The sequence below is a fragment of the Leptosomus discolor genome, chromosome 3 (assembly GCF_034619465.1).
Source record: "Leptosomus discolor isolate bLepDis1 chromosome 3, bLepDis1.hap2, whole genome shotgun sequence".
NCBI lineage: Eukaryota > Metazoa > Chordata > Aves > Leptosomiformes > Leptosomidae > Leptosomus > Leptosomus discolor.
This window is the reverse complement of record NC_141393.1, coordinates 31,187,914-31,212,385: the sequence shown is the minus strand read 5'-3', so window position 1 is coordinate 31,212,385 and position 24,472 is coordinate 31,187,914. Positions and strand designations below refer to the sequence as shown.

Below are 24,472 nucleotides of genomic sequence, written 5' to 3'. Positions count from 1 at the left end.
ATTCCCCAGATCTCTCTTTTGCAGCGCCCCGCGGGACGAGTTACGGCCACAGCACGGTAGCGGCTTCCCCAGGCTGGCCGGGGCGGGCGGGGGTGCGCGGCGGCGGGGGACCGGCCGCTCCGCCCGCGGCAGCGTACCCCGCGCTGGTGCGGGGCAGGGGGCGAGCGGCTTGGCCAGTGCTCGGGAAAGCCGTGCCCCTGCGTTCCAGCTTCCAGGGAGGGCCAGCTGTGGTGGCGAGGTATGTGGTTAGGATGCCTGGAATAAAGCTATCTGCAGTAGGGTGTGCGATGATGATAATAACAATAAAAAAACCTGAAATAAGGTATCAAAAGCTGTAGGGAGAAGGGAAATAGAGGAGCGGGCGGGCGGCTCTGGAAAGGCAAACGGCAAAGGCGTCTTCCCGGGGCACGGGAAGGTCCTCTCCCCGCCGCTGCCTGCCCAGCGTGGCTGCGCCCTTGCGGGCCGGGGCGGCGGAGGGTACCGCGGAGTGGGGCGAGCTGCTGGACCCGATCGGTTGCGACGGCCTTGGGGCGCCGTTCGCGGCGGGCCCGGGCTGCGCCCAGGTGGAAGGGGCAGGCGGGGGGCGCGGCGGGGGAGGGCCGGCAGCACCTGCCGGGCCTTGCCCGGCGATGGGGCCGCCCAGCCCCGCGTCCACCCCCTCCTTCCCTCCCGCCCCGGCCACCCTCGCCCGCCCCAGTGCTCATGCGCCCCGGGAGAGGTTTAAAGCGGGCGCGGCGGCTACCGCCGGCTGTTCGGCTCTGCCGAGGTGCTTGGGCAGCGCGGAAAGGACGGCAGCCGGCGGTGGGGCGGCCCGATTCGGCGGGCACGCTGCGCTGTGCTGTGCTGCTCCCCTCGCCTCTGCTCTCAGCCCCCCCCCCGGGGTGCGGGCGCGCCCCGCCGCCATGTGGCTTGCCCCCTTCCTCCTCGGTGGGTACCGCGGGGAGCGGCTCGGGGCCGGCGGGGCGGGCGCAGAGCATCGCCCCGACCCGCTCCCTGTCTGTTCGCAGGCGCCTTCCTGCTCTCCAGCCCCGTGCGCGGGAGCGACGGCTCGGGTGAGTTGGCCGCCCTCCCCTCGCCACCTCCTCACGGCGGGGTTTCCCCCTCGGACCGTCTCTGCCCGGCCCTCCCTGCCGTGCGCCCCCCGCCTATAGCCCCGCGGGGCATGGGCGCTGCCGTGGACGGACGGGCCGCCCGCCGGGGAGCGGGGCGAGCTGCGGGGCCGCTGCCGCCTGGGAGGGCTGCGCGGGGGCTGGCCGGGCCCCGCCGGGTCGGGCTCTTCGGGAGGTGTCCCCGGGGGAGGCTGCAGAGGGGCGCGGAGGAAGTCTGGGAACGCTTCCAAAGTGGGGTGAAGCTCCCTCCTGGCACGGGTTGAAGAGCAGCGGTGGTGACAAGTGCCCTCACGAAGGGGAGCGCTGATGGCAAGAGTGAGTGCGAGTGTGTTTGTGTGTGTTACAAAGGCACTCACACAGTGCGTGGCAATTTGAGCATCTCCGACATATCTTTGACCATGGAATCGATTAAGAACTTCTTAAACCTGCCCGGCCGCTACTTTGACCTGGAAAGCAAAAGAACGCAGTTAAGAGGCCTAGTAGGGCAGGGGGCTGCCTCTTGCACTGCGCCCTATGGGACTGCATCCCTGCTGCTGGAGAGCAGGCTCTCCTGGAGCCAGAGCCCACCCATGGGGTCCGGGAGCCATAGGAAGCAGTTGAAGTGATGGACCAGAAAGATGCAAGTGGTTCGTCCGCCCCTTCCAGAGGAGTCTTTCGTCAATGGAGGGCAGGAGCCTCCAGAAGGATGAGCTTCCAGACGCAGGCCTGGCCTGCGGAAGGTGAGTGACCTCAAGCTTTTCCGAATGGTTGTTCAGGATTTCACAGTCATTAGGAAGTAGGATTTGCTACTCATCTTGTGTTCAGTCAAGCATTTGGAAATTCTCTAGTGCTAAACTGGCAACAGCTATATGTCACAGGAGTGCTATGGCTAAAAAAGGAAAAAAAAAATGCACAGCAATAGAAAACCTACTCCAATTCCCTTCCTTTTCATCTTACAGGTGCATTACAGATGAAGTGTCGACAGTCTGTCACGAAACAAGTGAAAAGTTTTCTGTAATGCTTCCTCCTGGGGTTGGAGAAGAAGCCACTGTAATCTGAAGGTATCTGGAATCAGCTAAAATAATGTTAATGGAATATTGGTACCAGGATGTGTTTGTAACATAAAATGTGAACAGTTAGCATAAGATACTGTCTCTTGTGATTATTCTGAGCCTAAATTCAGCAGTGTTTGATTACTGAACTAGAAGCTTGCAGGAAATTTTAGAAAAGTGCTTAAATTCTGTTGTTCAAAGTAATGGAAGAACATTAGTTTTCTCAAAAACCTACTGTATTTAGGCTCATAACTACTTGGGGAGATCTTACAGGATCTTACACCTTTCCTTATACTCCCTCTGAAATGCATAAAAGGACTGCTGAGTTCAACAGTCTGGCTACCACACGTGGGACTGGGTGGGTGGGTGAACACTGGCGTGTGATGGTAAGTGACCTTAAGTTGATCAGAGAGGGGCAAGTCTCAGATTGAAATGAATGATATAGCCCTGACCACACTCTTTTAAATGCCATTGCCCTTGTCCGGATCAGGATATGTACCTAAGATTACATGAGTTAGGATGGAATCTGTGAACATGTTTTGCAAAATATAAACAGGTATAGTTCTACTAGTATGTCTTTTTTCCTAGTATGGATAAGGTTTGTGGGTTTATTCCTTGTGTAAGATAAAAGCAGGTGTGTTTGAATCCTCAAGATAAAGGACTTCAAATCTTTGTTTTGCAAAGAAACAATGCTAAATATTCAAAGGAGTAAGAAGCGTATTAGGGATGTATTTCTCTATTTTATGACTCATAAAACTGCATTACCCTTGGGAATCCCTATTTTTTGTAATAATGTACATAGGCATTTTTTTCCCTTTACATAAACTCTGCTTTCCCAAAGCAATGCATGGAAACGTCAAGATTAGAAAAGCTCAGATTTTGCTTATGGATTTTATTTTTTTGAGTCTCTTAAATTAGTGACTCTGTCAAAAATTGAGAACTTTTATAGGTGGGCATAAGAAACAGCTATTCGGCCAAATTAATGTATATGGGATAAGGTACCAAAAGATGGAAACTGATGGAATGGCTGAAAGCATGGGTGTCAGATGGATGTTTTAGGTGAGAAATGAGCCTCTGCTTTTTATCTTTTTCTTTTCTAGGTCAACAGTGATGGAAGACATTCATCTCTACCCTATGGCTTAAATCAGGAAGAAATACAGTTTTTCTTTGTACTTCGTTTTTGTGCTGTAGCCTTGTCGTGTGTTTGTGAGGCTTAAAGTGTGTGTCTTGACAGAATGGGATGATGGTCATTTTATTACAGTTCTAAAGGCCTAATTTTCTATCACGTGATGTAAGTCTCGGGTCTTCACTAGAGTTCAGAATGGGCAGCAGTTTAGGACTGAGTCCCTTCCTGTAAATTACAAGCTTATCCTTCCTTCTTCCAAAAACACATGGATTTAAGAGTATTGGATCACATGTATCCAGACAAATGCCTCCACTGATACTGCTCTTGCATTCTTACATTACAGTGACTAAAACACAGGCGTTTTATCTCAGATACTTTATAATCTTTGGCAGTTTCTGCTGTGATGAAGTATCTTGGATAGACCAACAAAAACCATCACCTCCTTCAATTTTAATAGTAACAGCACATGAAATTTGGGAGAATGATAGTATGTAAGCTGGCGAAGAACTATTTTATATTATCTAGTATTCAGACCTCATTAATACATTTTCCTGTTTGCAAGAGACTACTTGTAGTTCTATGGGTTGGATAGCTGGCGATATATTAACTAACTGGGAAGAATAAAATCCACTGCAGAGCTGATCTATTATAAGTCTTAATTTTGGTACCCAGTACTTCTCATTTTGATACTGCACCTAATATTCCTAATGTTAGTCTCAGTTACAGAATTATAGCTTATGGAAAGCTGTATCTACCTACACAGAAAACCAAATTGAAATTGTTGGTTTTAATTAACAGCATCATGTATGTCAAAGTCTTGTTTTACCTCCATGCTGATCCAGCTGAGGTACAAACTGCTAAAAGCCCCTAGCTACAATGTCAGCTCTTCAGTTCACGCAGCAGCAACTTGCCCCCTTCCCTCAGAAGCCCGCCTCTCGTGATGCAAACAAGGATCATGTCAGTCTTTAGGCTGCCAGTACATAAAAATCCCATGGCTGAGCTACAATGGACTTCTGTGTTTTCATAGCTAGGGAACGCAGCAAGATTTTTTTTTTTCCTCATGCTATGTAAAATGTTAGTCTGACCTATGACTGTAATTAGTAAGTACCTGGTAGTGAGGGAAATACAGATTACAGTGACAAAGGATTTGTTAACTAGACATGTCTAATTATTGTCTTTGTATGCACAGCCTGCCAAGGAATTCAGTTAAGTACAGTACATTAGAAATGACAGGTATTAAAACTTCCTGTGGTGTTTTGCACTCTTAGAGGCTAGAAAAATGTTGCAGGGTGCACAGCACAAGCAGTACTGTGAGAGCAGAGATTACCCACTGTGGTGGTTCCTCCAAGGATATCTAGCCTTCCAGCTGCTCTTTTGTTCTGATGGTATTGCTAGTTGTCATTTGGTGGATATAACTGGTTAGTGCCCAGTAATTAGCTAACACACTTGTAGAACTTTCATGAAGGATTAGGGGACTCGAACAGCAAAGAAAATTGACCTCTTTTCACATAACACCAATAATATGGCGCTTTTAACAAAATACGGAGCTTCTGGGTATCAGTGTGGTGGTTCTACTTGGTTTTTCAGACTTGTGTTTTTAAGGCAAATGTATAAGATTAAACACGGAGAAGATGCAAGTAGTAAGACTAAGTCCTAGAAGAAACTTCTTAACCAGATTATATCACTTTACACTGGCTTGCTAGGTGGACAGCTTTTATTATCTTGAGAAGGGGAAAATGAAGAAATACTTCTCCTTTCTTTTTTACTCTGGACTATATAGACGTATTTAGCATACACATCTTTGTGCTGACAAGCAGCAGCACAGATTTTTCAGGAAGATGTGACTAGGTAGTTTAACATAATTTCTGAATAGCATTAGTGAGGATTACATATACTTAAAATAAAAAACTACATGCATGGTCTATGAACATGTGTTCAATTTATGCAGCCAAAATGAACAGACACTTCCCTGTGCCCCTGTGGCTGTAACTGTTCTGCTTTTCAGTTCACAAGTCAGTGAGATTAGCAGGAGGTATGATCTTTTCCATTTGCTGATGAGCAACAGTGTATGCTCCAAATACTTTTGAATACAAGCATCTTATGTTGGGGTGCATAAACACCCTAGGGTAAGAGTGGAAAGAGTGGGCAGGGAAGCAGATGACAGATCACTGATCCCCAAAACATACTCTTACTGGGATATAATGCGGTGGTATATGCGCTGATACATTGGCCAGCCTGTCAGCTCTCATTTTAATATTATAAAAAGTAATACTCTGCATATAGAAAAGGTTGTTGCACCTTCTAGTGCTCAGCAAGGGCAAGATGTGCTCTTAGAAAGTTCAGAATAAATATCCAGTCATGGGTTGAATTTATGATGCTGAATTAATGTCGATCTAAGCCAAAGCCCTAATTTGCTCTGCTATCAGACCAGCTGAACATGCTGTCCTGTGTAGCAGAAGGGTGGTAGTGAGTATCCAAGATAATAACCTCTACGTTTTCAAAAGAAAAAGCAACCATTTGCCAAGTAAAATTGTATACTTCTGTAAATCTGGGTCTGCGTACCTACCCTGCACACATGCAAGCACAGCAAAAGCATAATGATGATAATCTGGGGAGAAAATTTCAAGAAAAAAAGGCAGAGTTCTATGTGAAAAATGCATGTGCCTCAGTTGAATAAGTAACTTCTATCCCACTGGGTGAATCTGACAGTCCTTTGCACAATGATAAGATGTAAACTTCATTGCAATGAATTGAGATGTTACTGTATTACTGGAGCAAGGAGATAGGTATTTTTGACACTGGCCGCAGTAGGATTTATTGCAGAGGTGAAGGGAAATGCTGCTGTCAACCTGCTTCATGAATGCCACTGGAGAGAAGATTCGGAGTTTTCCAAGTGATTGATAGATGTCTTACGGCTGAAGATTACTGTAGGGATGTCAGAGTACTTTAATTTCTCCCTTGGAGAGTGTTGCCCACTTGTGTATAACATCAGCCCTCGAAGGTCTTCCCCTTCTGTCTCTGCAGTAAACTTACAGATGTGAATTGCTTTTTATACTGTAATATTCCTTGGCTATTACTTTAATATTGTTTTAGTGTTTGCTTTTTTTTTACTCTTCCCACCTTTTTCTGCCACTTCTTTCCCGTAAATAATTTAAAATGCGTTCTTCCTTGTCATAACTGTATATTTGTAAGCTCCAAAGATGTCTTTATAGACATACTGGAGCATAAGATGAGCCACTGGACCTAATTTAAAATTCAAATATGGCTTTAAGCTTGGAAACTTGCGGAGAGATTAAACAACAAACTTAAAATTTTCAGGTCACAAGTTCTTCTTTTTTCTTTAGCTTCCACTGCTATCACGTGCTTTACAAGAGGACTTGACCTTAGAAAGGAGACAGAAGATGTCCTTTGCCCAGCAAACTGTCCTCTATGGCAATTTTATGTCTTTGGGGATGGAGTTTATGCCTCTCTTTCTAGTGTCTGTGGAGCTGCCATACACAGGTAAGTCAGATGACTGCTAATCAATGTGTTAAGCAAGTTCATATAGTCTTGCCACACTTTTAAATCTTAACGTTTTGATGCCATCATAATAATGATATTTCTGGACTTTGGGAGTTACATTAACTCAACAGGAATGTCATTAGGAGAAGAGAGAGCAAGGAAGAAAAGAATGGCTGGGCAGCTTGCAAGTTATCTGAGTTGTGTTTAAGTTAAAACCACTTTAAGTTTCTCTGAAATGGCACAGCAGTGGACAGACTTTCACTGTGAGATAACTAATGTGTCACTACTGGTAGACATGAAAGGATAGAGTGTAAACAGTAACTAACTGGAGAATAAAAGCAGATTCACTTTTTGACTTTCATTTACATGACATTTTTTCTGAAATTGTTGAAAGCGGTTTAAGCTCCTATGCAAACAGACCTACCCATGATTTGGCTGAATGTGGTCCATAGACTATTACTTTTAATTAGTGTTATGTTTTATTTTCTTACAGCATTTCTCTTCTGACAGTTGCTTGCTGGGTGTTAGTCTACTTAATTATCTTTTAATTAGACCAGTATCTAGCTGAACTCACTTAACGTATCATAGAAAACTAAAGACTAAGAAAAATATCCAGATAACTCAGGCTAAATAGATGTCATTAGAAAAGCAGTAATAATTTCACAGGGGAAGGAAAACAGGCTCGCAGATTTCTTATTGAGGTTATCTGGGTTTTTGTGGGTTGGGTTTGTGGGTTTGGTTTGGTTTTGTTTGTTGTTGTTTTTTTTTTTTTTGCGGAAGGACAAAGATTTAATTACTTATTTGCAAGGTGAATTCTCTCTTGGATCAATTTTTAATAAGGAAATGTTGGACAAAACCAGCTGGAGACAGTGAGATATCTATTTCAGATGTCTGTGGAAGCCAGACTGATTCCTGACTGTCAGTCTACAGGGAGTTTCAGACTTTGATTTTAATACTTTGAGAAAGCTTTTGGTTATTAAAGGAGGACTTTTAGCTTCATCTAGTAACTGGCTGTACAACATGATACTTGTTCACTTAGACCTTTCACAGTACACTTCCCACCACAAAGCAGATTTGAAACTTTGTAAGGTGTTATGACCCTTAAGATACGACTGACACTTCAGCAACAGAAATTTGGATTAGACATGAAGAAAAGTCTAACAATAAGGACAGACTAGATGGCCTGGATATCACAGAAACTGCAACAGACAGTGCAGTTTCCAAAAACAGATAGACACTTACCTGTCTAGAATAACGAGACAGCTATAATTGAGCCTATCTTGAAGCAGAAGTACAGACCAAATCATCGTGCCCAAATTTTTCCTAATTTCTGAGATTTGTGATTAAATATTATGTATATATTTAAAAGACTTCATCATGCATATAACGAAGTTAAATTACTTAGGTTTTAAGAGGTACTCTTGACACAAATCATTGTATTGAGGTATCATACTATATTACAGAGAACTTCTTTAAATGTCCTATTCCTATGAATGAGATTCCGTTAGCACTGGTGGATTACAACATAAGTTATCCAGAATACCTTTGAGCATCACTGAACTTAAAACTAGTTTTAGTTAGCTTCTAGGCTATTCATGTTAACATATACATAAACTGCAGTTAAAATAATCACACCATCTTACTGTATTTATATATTCCAGATAAAACTACTGCTGCCCTTGCAGAAAGGCTGAAACTATTCTTAAAAGCTTAAGTGAAACAAAGTGTTTCAAAGAAATAGGGAAATAGTTTCAATCTTTCTTTTATCCCCAAGCAACAGAACAGAATATATTGATGGGATGCTGAACCCTGCTATCAGAGTACTTTTTATTTAAGAAAACCCCCAAAAATTAAAACTTTACAGAGAAATGTCTGGAAGATATAGGGGTTTTTCGCGTTAACATTCATTGCTTGATACTTTAAATGCCATAAAATACATACTAAGCATTTTAAATAATATTTAGGGGGCTATCAGTACTACCCAGAAATTTATTTAAAGTGTCAATTAAAATACTATAACTTTTAACAAGACTTCCAAATTTCAGGCTATTTTTATAGTATTTCAACCTCGAAGTAAACTAAAATGAACTGGTTTTTTTAATTGGATTTAAGAGGGGGCTTTGAGTAGAAACTCTGTCTGGAATGTCTCAAATGCTGTAAAGGAGACTAGGAGCTAAGGTACCATAGGTGCAGCTAGAAAGAACTTGGGAGGTATTGTGGGGGTCTGTGTGCATTTGTTTTTAAAGCTTAAGAGTTAATTTCAAAGATAATTACATGTCTCCGTTTTATTGCTAGAACAGGCTTCCCTTTGATGCTTTTGTAAAAGACTGAATGCCTCCATTCAGTGTGCTTTAAGTGCCTTCATAAGTGTTTAAAAAAAAAAAAAAGTTAAACTTCAGTTCTTAGCTCTTCCTAGCTTGGGTACATAGAAAAAGTTTGCGACAGAATGTCTGGATCAAATGTCTCTTTAAAAAAAGATTATATAGGAAAACTGAGATTTTGTCCCCTTTTTTTTTTAAGACAATGTTTGTATTTAGTGATGTAGCCATTTATTTTAACATTCTGTTTCTTTACTGGTTGCCAAAGATATCTTTACTTAAAGAGAAAAAAAGCTCTTGCTATCAAGACCTTTTTCCAAAGGGACTGAAGGCTTGAGTTCTGAAAAGTTGCAAAGTTCTTAAGCAGTTCAGCTACACAGTGGTCTTGAACCTCCTGTGCCAATGGTGACTGTGACGTTGGAGAAGTCCCAAGAAAGCCGGTGGGGCTTGGTTCTGTCACAGCTGGGAAATACTTTTACAAAAGGAGGAGGTACAAGAAATGGAAGATTAAGATTTCTTTTCAAGATTTGCATAATCTTCTGCTAGATAATAAAGCACAGGCATTTATACATCACTTAGCTCTTCACTGAATTCTGTACCTTATAAACTATGTATATTCCTGTTCTTCAGCCCAGAAGCACAGGAGTATAGAAAAATCTGTATTTTTTCCATAGTAAGTGTCAATATAAACTACAGTACTTGTGAAATATGCATCCCTGCTTGTAAAACCAGCATCGAACAATCTGTCTCCACAGGCATTGCGAGAAAAATGAGGGCTCTAATAGCAATGAAGGGAGTAAAATATACTCACCCCTCTAATCTGTGTCTTCTAGTAAGGATGTAAATTAACAATGTTCAAGTCTTCTGAATGTGATAGAGGGTAGTAAAGCATTTTGAAAAAGCACCATATAGGTGAAATCTTCTATCCAGGAGACTGCTGGTTTTTTTGAAGACTACCTTTAAGTTGAGGGCTATTAGTCCTGTTGGCCTTTTATACTCAGAACAGAATTTGCTATATGAGAACATTTTGTTGGTTTTGCTGCAACTATTATCAGCCATAAATACTAGTCCTGGTAAAAAGGGATTGATGAATGGAGAAGAGGTGAGAGCTGTTTAGTTCTCAGCTAATTTCAGTGCAGGCTGCGAAATCCAACAAAAACATACAAAATACTTGCTCCTTCTCCTTCTCTGTTGCAAAACTCCATGTTGGTGTCAAAGAAACTCCAAGAAGATACTGCTAATAGGTAATCACTGTAATTTGCTGTAACCGTGATGTAACTGGGTATGTGCTTTCAGAATTTTGTAAATTTCTACCAAATAACTGAAGCAATTGCACCTAGTTTTAAACTAGGTATACTCTGCATTGCATGGTGAGTGCGACATAGCTCTATTTCACCTTAAACAGTGTTGAGTAACGAGCCTGGGCCACTGCCATGGCTGTTGCCATTACCTTACAGAAAGCACAGTCAGACAACCAGCCACCATTTCAAGAAGCATCAGTCTTGGGAGCAGTAGGTTTTTTTATATTAAACTGGAAAAGATTGTGTGAGCATTGGTCAGTTCTGCCTTCCACTTGCACTCCAGTTTGTGTGCCGAGTCCAAATTCAGGCCAGATTCCTTAAGTTTATGTAATCCAAATAATGCTTCTTTCTATGAGTAGTTCCATTACTGTGAAGCAATTATTAACACAAAATACTGTATAACGCATGTCCAGAATTTAGCAGAATTCAGCTACGACTAAGTCTGTATATTACAGATGAATAAGCTTTCTGCCGCCTGTTTTAGTTTGTTATATTTGGCTTTTTCTCTCCTTATTTTATGTGTAATAACTGTCAGGAAACAGAATATTTATTTAATATTGTTCTTTTTCTGGGCAGAAGAACAAAAGATTTATTTATTGGGGGAAGCATGGATAACCTCCTACCAGGTTGACACTATGTAGGCATGAAGAACTGAGTTAAATCTACCATTGAGTGATTAATTGGATTAATAATCAGAAGGTCGAATGAAGGACTAGGTTCTCAGTTTGTGCAGTTCTGTTCTAGTGCCAATTCCACTAAATGGAGACCTAGCCCAATGCAGTAGTTTTTAGATGCTAAATAGGCATGTAAATGTTTTTGTAACCTTACTAACTCTAGTCACAGGGTGGAACCATTTCTAATTAAACACTGGGGTCCCAGAACTCAAGTGTAACAAAAGCATATCATGGTATTACCAAGCTGGCCATAAAGTGACCACAAACACAAATGGACCCTGAGCTGCCCTAGTGTTTGCTAGAAGAATACTGACAAAAATGTTGTCTGGCCAGAGCGATTTCTGAGCAGCTGTAGATCCTCCGGGAAACTTTGGTATAGCGCCTGCTTCTGCTGCTAAGCCTTCTTTCCTGTCAAAAGCAACAGGGGGTGCAGAGGAGACAGAAAGAGCCCAGCCTAGGGGGCCAGGGGATGCTGGCATGAAACCCTGAGCAGCTCTGTATCAGTGACTGAAGGCAATCAGGCAGCAGTAGGAGGCTGCAGTTTGGAGAAAACGAGGATGTCTCTTGAAGCAATGGAGAAAGACAGATGATGTGGAAGGAGTTTGCAGCTGCCAATAGCAAGAGGGAAAGATGGGAATATGGGTAATTCAGCTGCCTTAAGTCCCTGAGGATCTGTTTTCATCCAAGGACCCTATAGGAAATGCCAGCTGCTATCACAGCCAGCACTCTTGTTAGCAATGGGAACTGGAACTTTCAGTTCAAAATTATGCTCTTGGGCAGTATGGCAGGCCTTCATCTCTCTGCCCTCTCCCTTCTGCTGAAAAAGCAGATAGCCTACCTACAGACATATGATGAGCATCACAATTGGCATAAAAACCTATCATGTGAGTTTCTGAGTGAACATTTTTCTTCTGGACTGCAAGACAAAAATCAGCTTAATATATACTTCTTTTAACAGCCCAGTTGGAGCACTGCTGCCCTTGGGCTTGAGAGCTTTTCTTGGTGTAGAACACTTAGTCTATGTTCACATCTGTTTCTTTTCACTCTTTAACACTATTGTACAAGAAGGGGGAAAACAATCTTTGTCTATTTCACTGACAATGTTTTGTTATTTTTAGAAAATTTTATCTAGCTGATCCTTACCTTACACTTGGAACTAAGCCCATTTAAGGGAACAGCCACTTGGCTTAATCTCCAACATTTTTAAGCAAGTCGGCAGCTTACAAGCATGCTGCAAAAAGTGCTCTCTCCATCAGCCAAACCTGTGACCACTCGTACAAATTCTAAGCAGCAATGGAAAATTTACCCAGACGAAAGATTTTCACCAGGTGAAAGTCTTGTGCTTCCTTTTTCTTTTAACAGGAGATGGTATTTCAGCTTTCTACTGCTGTGTCTAAGATTGCTGACTGCAGTCACAGGGTCATCCTCCATGGCTGGAAAAGTTTCTTTTTGGTCTAGGCATCAGTTTTGATGTGCAGGCTCCTTGAAAACCACATTCAACATTCAGCTAAGGCAAGCCAGCCCTGTATCTTTTTCTCTGGAAGTGCAGATAACAGTTCTTGCACTTTCCTTTGAGGAAGTGCATGAGGCTCTAAAAAGCTTCAGTCCCATCTGCTCATTTACCTCAACTCGGATTTTTAAGTAGGCTTTAGATGAAACTCCTATATTTCATAAGACCTTCCTATATCTTCTGCTGCCCTTGGCCAGTATCCTTTCTTCCATGAGCTATTATGCAGTGAGATACTGGACTGCTTCCTCATGTATCTGCTTTTCTGTTAAATTTGTGTGCATTTTTGAATGAAAAATATCATTTAGGTATAAATTATGACTTGTTATTAACAGTGAAGCTAGGCAAGAGAATGGACTGACAGCTTTATATAAAGTTGCTATCAAGCAGCGCTGGCAGTAGCATGAAACATAGCAAGGAAGTGAAAGCTATTCCTGGAAAATCTGCAGAGTTCCAGTTTAATCAAAAGAGCCATGGCGTGCAAGTCAGTCACATGGGAGCAAAGAACAGTGGTGAAAATCAAAGCAGATGGTAATGACATAAATCATTCTGAGGAAATGCATGGGCACCTCTTCAGTGTTTAAATACCACTTCAGGTCTACACAGGATGAATCTCACTTTTAAATTCAATCGTAAATGATTGCAGAAAGCAATTTGCCAACCTGATTCAGAATACAAAGGCAGACTGGCAATATGGTTTAATCCACTTTAGTATATATAAACGTGCACTCTGAGTAAACTTTCTGAAAGAAACATCCCAAGTAAAACTGATGAGATAGTAAAAGATGACTTAAACACTTGTTGATTTACTCACAGAACAAAAGGGCAAGAGAAGAGGAATAACTTTCATAATATATAGTTCATGTTATATTCACATCTAATATCACCCCCACCTTGCATTAAAAATAGCTGAGCTGTTACATGGAAGTAGTGTATCTTCAGAAGGCAATCTAGAGCTTCGTGACTTGTGATGAAATACAGAGTCAAATGTTTTCCATAAATAGGTAAGTAGCAAATAAACCTACTCTAGTTTTAGTGGAAAGCTTCCCAATTCAATGGAAACTATCCAGAGTATTATTTTTTCCCAGAATGATTACATGGCAACCAAAATGAAAAGACCAATAGACAAAATGGAAAAATATAGACAAACTTTGTCACACTGTGCGTAAAAATAAGCTGAAATCTTTGCTTCCAGGAGTAATTTTTAGGTTGAGCTTTCCGTATGAATGTCTTCCTGAGTTTAATTCAGCCAGCGCTCAAAGTTGTGAGTCCACAACAAAGGAAGTGGGAAGAGATACTAAGCTCTTCTTGGGAGCTAGCCTGGGCATAGATCAGGTTTGCTGATGTAAGCCCAAAGTAGCTTCACTAAAATTGCAAGTATAAACTTAAACTAGAAACTGTTCCAGTTAAACACACGTATTCCAGTTCTGACAGATATTTCCTTATCCATTAAGACTGAGACACTAGAGAAGCCTTGAATGCCAAAGAGAACCAGGTACTGGAGAAGAAAATTATGTTCTAATTAGACTGAAATATTCTAAATACATTAATGTGTTATTTTTCCTGAAGATAATTTTGCCTTATTGAAGTTTCCTGTCATTTAAAAATAACCAGTTAGAGGCTCTGGTCTGATTCTTCTCTCTGTCTTTTAAAGAACTGTAAAGTGCTGTTTGTATTTGCCAACTTTATAATCTGATTTTAAACTCATTCAGGGTAACTTTACTAAAGCCTCTCTGTCTATATACTCTATACATATTCCTAGATGAGAAAATATCTGTATATTTTGAAACTACTATCGTAATCTTCCAGGCTACAAGAGTTTGAGATGTATATATAGACAGACAGACAGACATATATATATAACCAGAGTTCAATTTAGAAATGCAAATCACGTCCATGAATGAGGAATGTATTTTAACAGCAGTCCACAAGATTTACATGGAAGCTGCCTTTGCCACAGATACTCAGAGCTCATATTACCAGAAATGTATGCAAGATTTTCTAAACTCTGGTCTTGATTATTCTACTTCCACAATGTTTTAAATCAGATTAGACTGGGACCTCTTTCCAAGCAGGAAGCCAAACAGATAAGAAAAATAAACAAAGGTGCACATTGCTGTGTTTAAATACTCTTTTTGTCTCCTGCAGTACTGTACCTGCCCAAGTACTACAAAGCATCAAGCTTCTGCTCCCTCTTAGAGGAGCTCAACACTGAATTTTGGCCTCTAAAAATAACAACTGTTCTTTCAGTAGCACATAAAAAGTTCTGATGCCTGTTATTGTCACTTGAGCTATCCAAACACAACCACAACAGCTTCTCTGCCTGCAAAAACAGCAACGTGTTCTCTGGGCTGCTTTTAACGGTGAAGTTTCCGAAATACATAAATCTGTTGTCCTGCTGGGCATTCACACGAACCTCAGCCCATAAGCATCAGCAAGATTTTCAAACTAGCTATTCCTTCATTTGTCTCAGATGGCAGGACAGATCCGGTAGGCAATCTCAAAACATGTTTGTTGCATCATGAAATGAAATTCAGCAAGGGAAAAGTTGTAGTGGCCTTCTCTAAGAACTAGACTACGACCTCTAAAAACTTGTCAAGTGTCTGGGTGTTTTAGGTTCAACCCTCTTCCTCCATAGTTTTTGCTACAAGTTCTCTTGTTGATTGCCTGCTTTTAAACTGACCCTTCTAAAGCAGGCATTAAGAAGTATAATAGTCTTACAATACTGAATATGGCTTTATAAGTTATTTTAATCTGTAAGCTTCTTGGTATTTGTTCTGAATTTTTTTTCATTAATCTGTTATAACTGTATATTAAGGATGCACTGCAGTATGCTTAAACAAATGAAGATAGCTATAACCTGTTAACTATTACCTAAGTATTCCCAGTTCTGAAGCTGCAATTTCGTATTGCATCTACATCTGTCAGTAGAAATTACAGTTGAATTGCATTTATTGTTGATATACTATTTCTAAGCCTAGACTGAAAGCAATCCAGAATCTTAGATTGATTTATTAACTTTTATTTCATTCATTTCAGATTTCACATTTAATGTTTACTACAGGTGAATAAGAAGAATAAGATGCTTTAGGCTCTGTTATAATTATCAGTAATCGGATGGCTGCTGTCAATAATGTCTAACATTTCTGACTTCAGTCTATAGTTGCATAACAAGATATCCTACATATCCATCACTACTATAAACAGCAATTTTTCTTCCCAGTTTTCTCAGCTTTGGCCATTTTGTAGTTAAGTGTACCAAACTTTCTTTCAGTCACAAATATTCAGCAGGCATAAGGAGCTCAAGTACATTTTGCTGGAGCTTTTTTCTTTAGGAACTGGTATCTCCTTGAAACATGACTCTTCTGCATCAGCCTAAACTCTGCCAGAATTTTAGAATTTCCTGCCCTTTTTTCCCTAAGTCTATGGGGTGCTCTGCAGAATGGTTTCTTTTAAAAGTCTTTTCAGCAATTCATAGATTGTTTTAGCCTGAACACAACTGCCTGCCTATATGGCAACTTCTTTAGGAGGCTAGTGTCCAATATACTAATGATAGTATAACTGTATTGCATTTTCTTGTGATTAAAATGTCTGATTTATAACAACTCTTTTCGTATCTCAGGGGTGTGATCACCAATGCAGGAGGAGCTGTAAGGGTACAGACTCTCCCAGGACAGGAAAACTACCCTGCTGTAAATGCCAATGGGATCCAGTCCCAGGTGCTCACTAGATGGGCTTCGTCTTTCTCAGTGACTCGTAGGTGGATCACACTTATTATTTTGCAAACTATATTTGACATATTAAGAGAACTCTAGGAAACTTCTTCAGTGCTCCTATGTGCATAAACAAATGTGATAGCTACCTGAAGCGTAGTGACAAAAGTTTTTACCTCATTATTTTACCTTCATTTTTCACAATTTCCTTAAAACACTACTCCAACCAGACGAGCTAGTCTGTAGCAGAAGCTGATACATAAAAAAGAATCGCAGTTATTTAGAATATAACGACATGCTAGCAGGCAGTTGTCAGTGCAGTTCCACAACAGTTTACGCTGATCTAAGTCAGTGCTTCGATCCTGCTATTGCAGTCCTGTCTCCCTACCGCTTCCAGCCATACAGTCGTGTCCTTTCTCTCCCCCTGCTTGCCTTTGCGCAGGCAGCAGCGCTTGTCGGGCCCTTCACAGAGCTTGTGCAGGGTTCTCTGCAAACAAAACAATGATCCTCCAAAAACAGGAATAATGCTAACTTAGACGTGATGTGGTCATTAAGTTACAGTGCGATGGTGGTTTTTTTCAAAGTTTTTCTCCACATAGTTGAGATACTGTGCCTGATTGCAAACCAGTTATCAGGCCCTGCCACTTAGGTGAGGTTAAACCACCCTCATAAAAATGTATAAAGAAGCTTGCTGGTTATATATGTTGTGGTTTAAAAAATATTAAAGTGTATTTGTTTGCTGGTATATTCTTTCAAAGTTTGGGAAACAAATCTCTCTAATGTGTTCTTATTGTTTACATAGCTAAAATCCAGCCTACTAGCTCTAAGATACTAGTCAATCCTTGTATAGTGTCCATTGCAAATTAACAGCTAAGAACTTGGAATTAAAGGTGCTTTTGGTGAGGTTGTAAGTGAAATCCACTACTCCAGATCAAGTCCTGAATGTATCTGCTAGAATTAATGTCTGTTATAGTTCAAAACCTCATCAATTAGATATGCTGTAATTACTCATCAGCTGCTATTGTTTCAAATGCAGAAGCTTAAAGGAGAAGTTTATTACCTGTAAAACAAGGAGTGCAATACTTGATTGCACCAAAGATCTGTCTAGGCCCCTGTCCTACTCCAGGAGTAGCTAATGGCAGATGATGAAGAAAAGTTATTGGAAATACAACATTATTCAAGCACTTGTAATTTCATCTAAATATACTAAAAACAGTAAATGTATTCTTCTAATGTTTTAACAGGTACCAAGGACACAGTGCTTGAAGCAGTTGGGCGATCAGTATCAACAGCACGTCCTTCTACAGGTAAGATCTCTGCAACAAGGGAAGCCTCCTGGGATAAGATGTGCTACAGTGTGTGAATCCCTGACTCAAATGCTGTGTTTCGTAGGATTTGTTTATTTTTAAAGAAGAAAATACATACAATGTCTGTTTTTGCAGTATGTCTTTCATCAGCAAAAAGAGGGATCATTTATAATAGGAGATTGATTCTGACTTCAGTAGTGTTCATGTAAATTAAGAAAAACTTGAATTAATTTAGAAGAGTAATATGAATAACAGAAAGGAAGGAAAGAGTTCATGAGCTCGTGTAATATTCATTCCTATTAAGTGACAGAGAAGACAGGCAATGCATTCTCTCTTACAGAACTACTTGGCAGCTGAGCGCTGTCACGACTAACATAGCAGAAACGTAGATGCTATGTGAATTTCTCCACGGAATATGCTGCCAGTAAAAGGCTAGATCAGTTTTTATGAAGGTTAATGGTATATAAATATTGGACTTGGATCATGTTTGTGAATAGCCATTTGCTTTACAGCTGAAGTCACAGTTTGCTTCCAAACCATTAAAACTGCACACCGTACAGCAGGATTGCTAATTGAGAAATGGTAGCCCTTGGGACAGTCAGATATAGCAACCCCCACAGCTTTTATGTGTTGGTAATCAGCTAGATGGGTGTAGAAAGGAAGGTTAAACTGTTTCATTTGAAAAAGAATATTCTCTAAGGAGCAAAGCAGTAGTAGTGCAAGTTTCATAAATAAACTGATTGCCAGTTCCTACTGTAGATAGACTGCAGTGTAATTCTTGGAGTCTGAGCTTTTTCGGGTTTGCTTTTGGCCATTCGTCATCTTGTTCTTAAATGATCCATGCTGTTTCCTTCACTGAAGGTAAAAGACCTAAGAAGCCACTTGATAAAAAGGCTGGAAACAAAGGTAAGAACCTACAGACTTAACTTTCACAAAGCAAAATCCTAATATTTATTTGGTTTAAGGTAAGTCTAATTATTTTGGATGTTCACAGACTGTAAAGCTGATATTGCATTTCTTATTGATGGAAGTTACAACATCGGCCAACGTAGATTTAATTTGCAGAAAAACTTTGTTGGAAAAGTAGCTGTGATGTTGGGAATTGGAACAGAAGGGCCTCACGTTGGAGTTGTACAAGCCAGGTAAGAACAGATCTATACAAAATATAACTGGGTGATTAACAAGAGAAATCAATTAATATATCACTCCCTATTTTGCAGTACAGTATTCACTCCATGATGAATAGCAAGAGAAAGCAAACTTTTTCAAGCTGTAGTACTGTTTGCTTTGTGCTACACTGAGATGCCCATGTGAGAAGGCATGAAAAATTTGATCATCTTCTGCCTCTGTGATCCTAATGTTTTCAGCTGCTTGATAAGCTTAAGAACAGCTTGATTCTTACTTTATCCACCCAGATAAATAATTCCTCTTGCTAAGGATTGTAAGAATTATTAAGCGAGGATCATACTTCTGTTTTAGGAATCAAAAATATAAAGAAGAGTGTACATTACCAAGAACAAAATTATTCAAGGTATATTTTAGCTTGCAGTATGAAAAGTGAACTACATACTTCCTTACTCTGTTTTGTATTTCCACAGTGAACATCCAAAGATTGAATTCTATCTGAAAAACTTCACTGCTGCAAAAGAAGTTTTGTTTGCCATAAAGGAGCTAGGGTTCAGAGGAGGCAATTCTAATACAGGTGAGTTCATAGCTCCATGCAAATAGAAATTATTTATTTGCATTTCCAAATAAATATTTATTTTAATATATGTGTGCGCATATATATATACACACATATATATACACATATGCATATGCTGAAGTTCTTATAATTCAGTTAGGCAAGAAACTGTTTTAAATGCCACGTTTATGTCAGGTTCAATGTTTTTCCACTAGAATGTTGTCACATCTTCCATTTCATTTCCAGAAGTTAGGGTTGCTTACTATACATTTAATTACCAAAGAAGTGCAAATATCACTTCCTGTGTTTAAACAGTAATCAACTTTTCACTAGTAACAACATTCTATCTTGAGACAAATTCATATCTAAAAGGCTTAGCATTTCATTTTTATTGAGTTGCTAATTAAAAAGTTAGAATAATCTTGGAATTAGTAGAAAGTGGTTGTGAAGAGATGTTTGCCAAATGAGGAAACTGGACGTTCCAAATACGTTGCGTTTCACAAGCTAAATTTGTTAGCTCCTCAACTTTCTTCCTTCTAGCTGATTTGACAGGCAGTAATATATCTACTTCCTAGTATGAAACTAGGCCTGTGGGTGAAAAAATGTCAGTGGTTTCTTCCTCAGCTTTATCTGTGGGTTTTTTGGGGGGAGGGGCAGTTTAGTTTGGGGGTTTTTTGAGGTTTTTGTTTGGTTTGCTTTGTTTTTTTAACTGATAGGTTGCTCAAGATTCATTATTATCAGATTTCCTGGGACACTATTTTGCTTTTACACAGGGTTAGACCTGTAATCATAACCAAAATCCAGCACAGTTTCATATAGGAAACTGGTATAAAAATGTAACTGCAGTATTTCTTCATGTTCTTTTTCTGTTCAAAACTAGGGAAAGCTTTGAAGCACGCAGCTCAGAAATTCTTCTCTTTAGAAAACGGAGCACGCAAAGGAATTCCCAAGATCATTGTAGTGTTCCTAGATGGCTGGCCCTCAGATGATATAGAAGAAGCCGGCATAATGGCCAGAGAATTTGGAGTCAATGTATTCATTGTATCTGTAGCAAAACCCACAACAGAGGAGCTGGGAATGGTGCAAGACATTAGTTTTGTTGACAAAGTAAGAGAGAATTTAATTTTACATTTTTCAGTCATGAGTATGATTCTAGAGAATTTACTTCATGCTAAATTCTTAATGAACTAATTCTTTTATGTATGTGTGTGTGTGTATATATATACATAAAAAAATTAAAATATTCTCTCAAAAATGCCACTGAAGCTATCCCTGCTTACACGTAATTTAAAAGCTTATCACGAGGAAGCCTAAAGAAACACTATTTTTTTTCCTGCCGAAGGGGGCTACACAAAGGTACCAAAGTCCTATCACTATCCTCTCTGTTCAGAGTCTTGGCCAAGCTGTAGTTCCTGGACTTCATAATTACATAAAGATTCTCAGAGTAGGAGATTCCCCTATCATAGGTATGGTTAAACGTATCAAAGGCAATGAAAGACAGATATGCTAACTCCTTTCCTGAAATGGCAGACAGGGAGGCATACCTTTCAGTACCTGCTATATGGAGGATTGACTTACTTTCATTACAAAGAGGACAGGAAAGATTGAAAAACACATCCTAACACGTTCACATGCAAGTCATTCATCTTGGATGAAGCATTTTGGATATTGCTCTGGATGAGTTAGAGTAGGAATTCAAACACAGATCTGCTCTCAGAGAATGGTAGGGGTTGGAAGGGACCTCTGGAGCAGGTTGCACAGGAATGCATCCAGGTGGGTTTTGAGTATCTCCAGAGGAGACTCCGCAGCCTGTAACAGTGCTCTGTCACCCACAAAGGCAAGAAGTTTTCCCTCATGTTCAGGTGGAACTTCCTGTTTGTGCCTGTTGCCTCTTGTCCTATCTCACCAGGCACCATGGAAAAGAGCCTGGCCCCATCCTCTTGACACCCACCCCTCAGATATCTCTAAGTGTTGATAAGGTCCCCTCTCAGTCTTCTCCAGGCTAAAGAACCGCAGGTCTCTCAGCCTTTCCTTGTAAGAGAGAGATGCTCCAGTCCCCTAATCATCTTTGTGGCCCTCCACTCTTGTGTGAGCTTTCTAAGCACTAGGTCTTTACTTACTCTCCAGTGAGAAAACCTCTCATTTTTCACAGGGTGTTTTCAGATGTTTAACTTCAGCAGAAAATTCACAGCTCAGCACATGAACAGAACAAAGCACTATAGCTTTGCTGCTTCCAGGCACAAGCTATCTTGTGCCTGTTATTGCAGGCAGGTTCAAATATTATATACTCATAGGCACAGAAAGACATGGCCTTAGGTGACTCATGCCTGCCCTCCCCTTCTGCATCTTAATCTCAGTCAGATTAGTTTTCACCTTGGGCAGATGATGTTAAATTAAACTCCTTTCTCCATTAGGCTGCACTTTACATGCATCCTATAGCAGCCTAGGGAAAAAGAAATTTTAATTTGAATGACCTGGAGCTGTATCTCTACCAAACTGCATGTCTGTGTTTATGAGACATCATAGATTAAAAAATAAAGTGCTTACCAAATTCAAAGGGAAAACAAAGAAGCCTAATTTTCAGTGGATAAGCAAAAATACCGAACTGTCAATCCTTTGTATATTCAGTAGCTGTGACTTAGTTCACTTTCAAAAAACCATCATTGTAATTGCCAGTTGTTACAGTTCTTACCACTAAGGTAAAATTATTTGAAATTTCCAGAGGTCAGGGGACAGGGCTGACATTATTATTGGATAAAATAAGCTACAATATAGCTTCCACTGACTTCAACTGCAGATGTTTGTCCTCAGTTTCTTTACAAACAAACAATGAAAAACCCCACCCCAAACCCCTGCCATCAGGCGCCATTTCTAACCTACCTTTAAAAGAAAAATGACATAGATGTGTGATTATTATTCATACAGCTGCTATGTCGCTATTCACTTCTTGACTTTTTGTTTTCAAACAGGCAGTCTGTCGAAATAATGGCTTCTTCTCTTACCAAATGCCCACCTGGTTTGGTACCACCAAATTTGTAAAACCTCTTGTCCAAAAATTGTGTTCACATGAGCAGATGTTGTGCAGCAAGACATGCTACAACTCTGTCAACATAGGGTTCTTGATAGATGGTTCCAGCAGCATTGGAGACAGCAACTTCCGCCTTGTGCTTGAATTCATCAGCAACATTGCAAAGGCTTTTGAGATCTCTGACATTGGTTCCAAGATTGCAGCTGTGCAGTTCACATACGATCAGCGTACCGAGTTCGGCTTCGCAGACTACACCACAAAAGAAAAGGTCCTCTCGGCTATCCGGAACATTCGCTACATGAGCGGTGGCACTGCCACTGGTGATGCCATTTCTTTCACAACCAGAAATGTGTTTGGGCCAATGAAAGACGGACCTAACAAAAATTTCCTTGTTATTTTGACCGATGGTCAGTCTTATGATGATGTTAGAGGGCCTGCTGCTGCTGCACAAAAAGCAGGTAAGTGATGTATCTTTAAAAGCAGTGGAAGTTGATTCATCTTATGTCTGCTGTATTGTAAGTGTTAAGATTTTAAAGTTTGCAAATACAGCCCCAGTGAACACACCAAGTATCATACCTGTTTTAAATTCAGCAAAATGTAAGCCCCAAGGAACTCTTCCATTAGGATATAGAAAAAACAGTGCTATGGAGCCAGGTATGAGTAGACTCACTCATTGCAGCTTAGTGAAAAACATACACCCAAAGTCTCCTTTCCCCAAACAGGAGTGAAATCAGTAGATTAAAAATAAAGAGCCAGGTAATTAAACTCCAATCAGTGATGCCATCCAATACAGCACAAGTCCTGCTCTCCGTCATCATCTAGGAAGGAAATAAGTTGTTTTGGCCAAAGAGCTTATTGGGCTGCTGATACCTGAAAGCAGTATGTATACACAAATGATTCAAATCTACTTTCAAAATAATTTTACACTGTGTTACTTGTGTTTGAAAACTGCCATTGTAACTGCTACATTCATGTGTGTCACTACAAAAACAACTAGGATGCTGGCTCTTAACATACCCCATATTTCCTTCAGGATTTATACAGAGACAAATCTAATTCCTGATATTTAGCAGCAAAAATCTAATCATCTTTGACAGACTGCAGGTATTTAAACATGCTTTTCCGATCCAGAGTAATTCATGGATGTAGAAATGGCTTTTTCTTGTATCCATAGGCAAAATGTTTGGTTTTTTTTTTTTTTTTTTAATTGTAGGAATAACAGTCTTCTCTGTGGGTGTCGCCTGGGCACCTCTGGATGATCTGAAAGACATGGCTTCTGAACCAAGAGAATCTCATACTTTCTTCACTAGGGAGTTCACAGGATTGGAGCAGATGGTTCCTGATATTATTAGAGGCATCTGTAAAGATTTTTTAGACTCTAAACAATAAAGAAAAGTCTGCTGTTGGATATTACTACTTTGAAATTGAAAAATCATGAAACTGAAATGGTCCCTCTGAAGTACAGATGTTTTATTCTTACATATACTATCACATTGCAAGGGAAGAAGAAGAAGGGCTACTTGTTGTTTCTGTAGTCAGTCAAGGATTCTTGTGAGATTCTTAGAAGTTGTACTTAGTACTGGAATGCAGAATTTGGCCAACAGCTATTATTTTCAGTACATATATAGCATCCCCAAGTTTAAAAGCTATGCATATTGTGCACTTAAGGCTACCAGATATCAGCAGAGGAAACAATACAGCTCTGATATTTTTGCTGTCACTTGCTAGATGTCTTCTTATGAGTTAAAAACAATATGATTTTAAACACACAGTACTATCTTATCTAAGCCTTCTGTAGCTCACAATTCTGTGTCTTTTCAAGCAGTTCTGCTGATAGCATGAAGTACTTTCAGTACTTCAGTTGCACAACATCCATTATTCCCAGGCAGTTTAAGAAAAGATATGACAGATTGTAGCTAAGCAGTCTATTTTTGACTAGTTGAGGTTTTGCTATTGTGAACGATACTGCCATCTAGTTGGCAAAGTTTACAACAAAAGACATTTAACTTCTACCCACAGATTTCTGTGGATCTATGTTGTTCAGTTCTTTTGACACAGATTTTGAAAGGCATTTAAGGCACAGTAGTTCTTTTTGAGGATCTGGATCCTTACATATTAGCTGATATTGCTGCTTTCTACACCACTGGAGTCAACAATGGAATTTCGTAATATA

The 24,472-nt window shown here is 40.3% G+C and overlaps 1 protein-coding gene across 1 annotated transcript; it reads left to right on the top strand.

Annotated features, from left to right (window-relative positions):
• Positions 1–902: 902 nt before the first annotated feature.
• Positions 903–23,688, top strand: COCH (cochlin). The gene is made up of 11 exons (XM_086462943.1): positions 903–927; positions 1,008–1,052; positions 6,611–6,767; positions 16,190–16,323; positions 17,525–17,587; positions 18,449–18,493; positions 18,582–18,729; positions 19,186–19,289; positions 20,152–20,378; positions 22,241–22,757; positions 23,513–23,688. Exons 1-11 carry the CDS (start codon positions 903–905, stop codon positions 23,686–23,688), a joined length of 1,641 nt encoding a protein of 546 aa, XP_086319069.1.
• Positions 23,689–24,472: the final 784 nt, after the last annotated feature.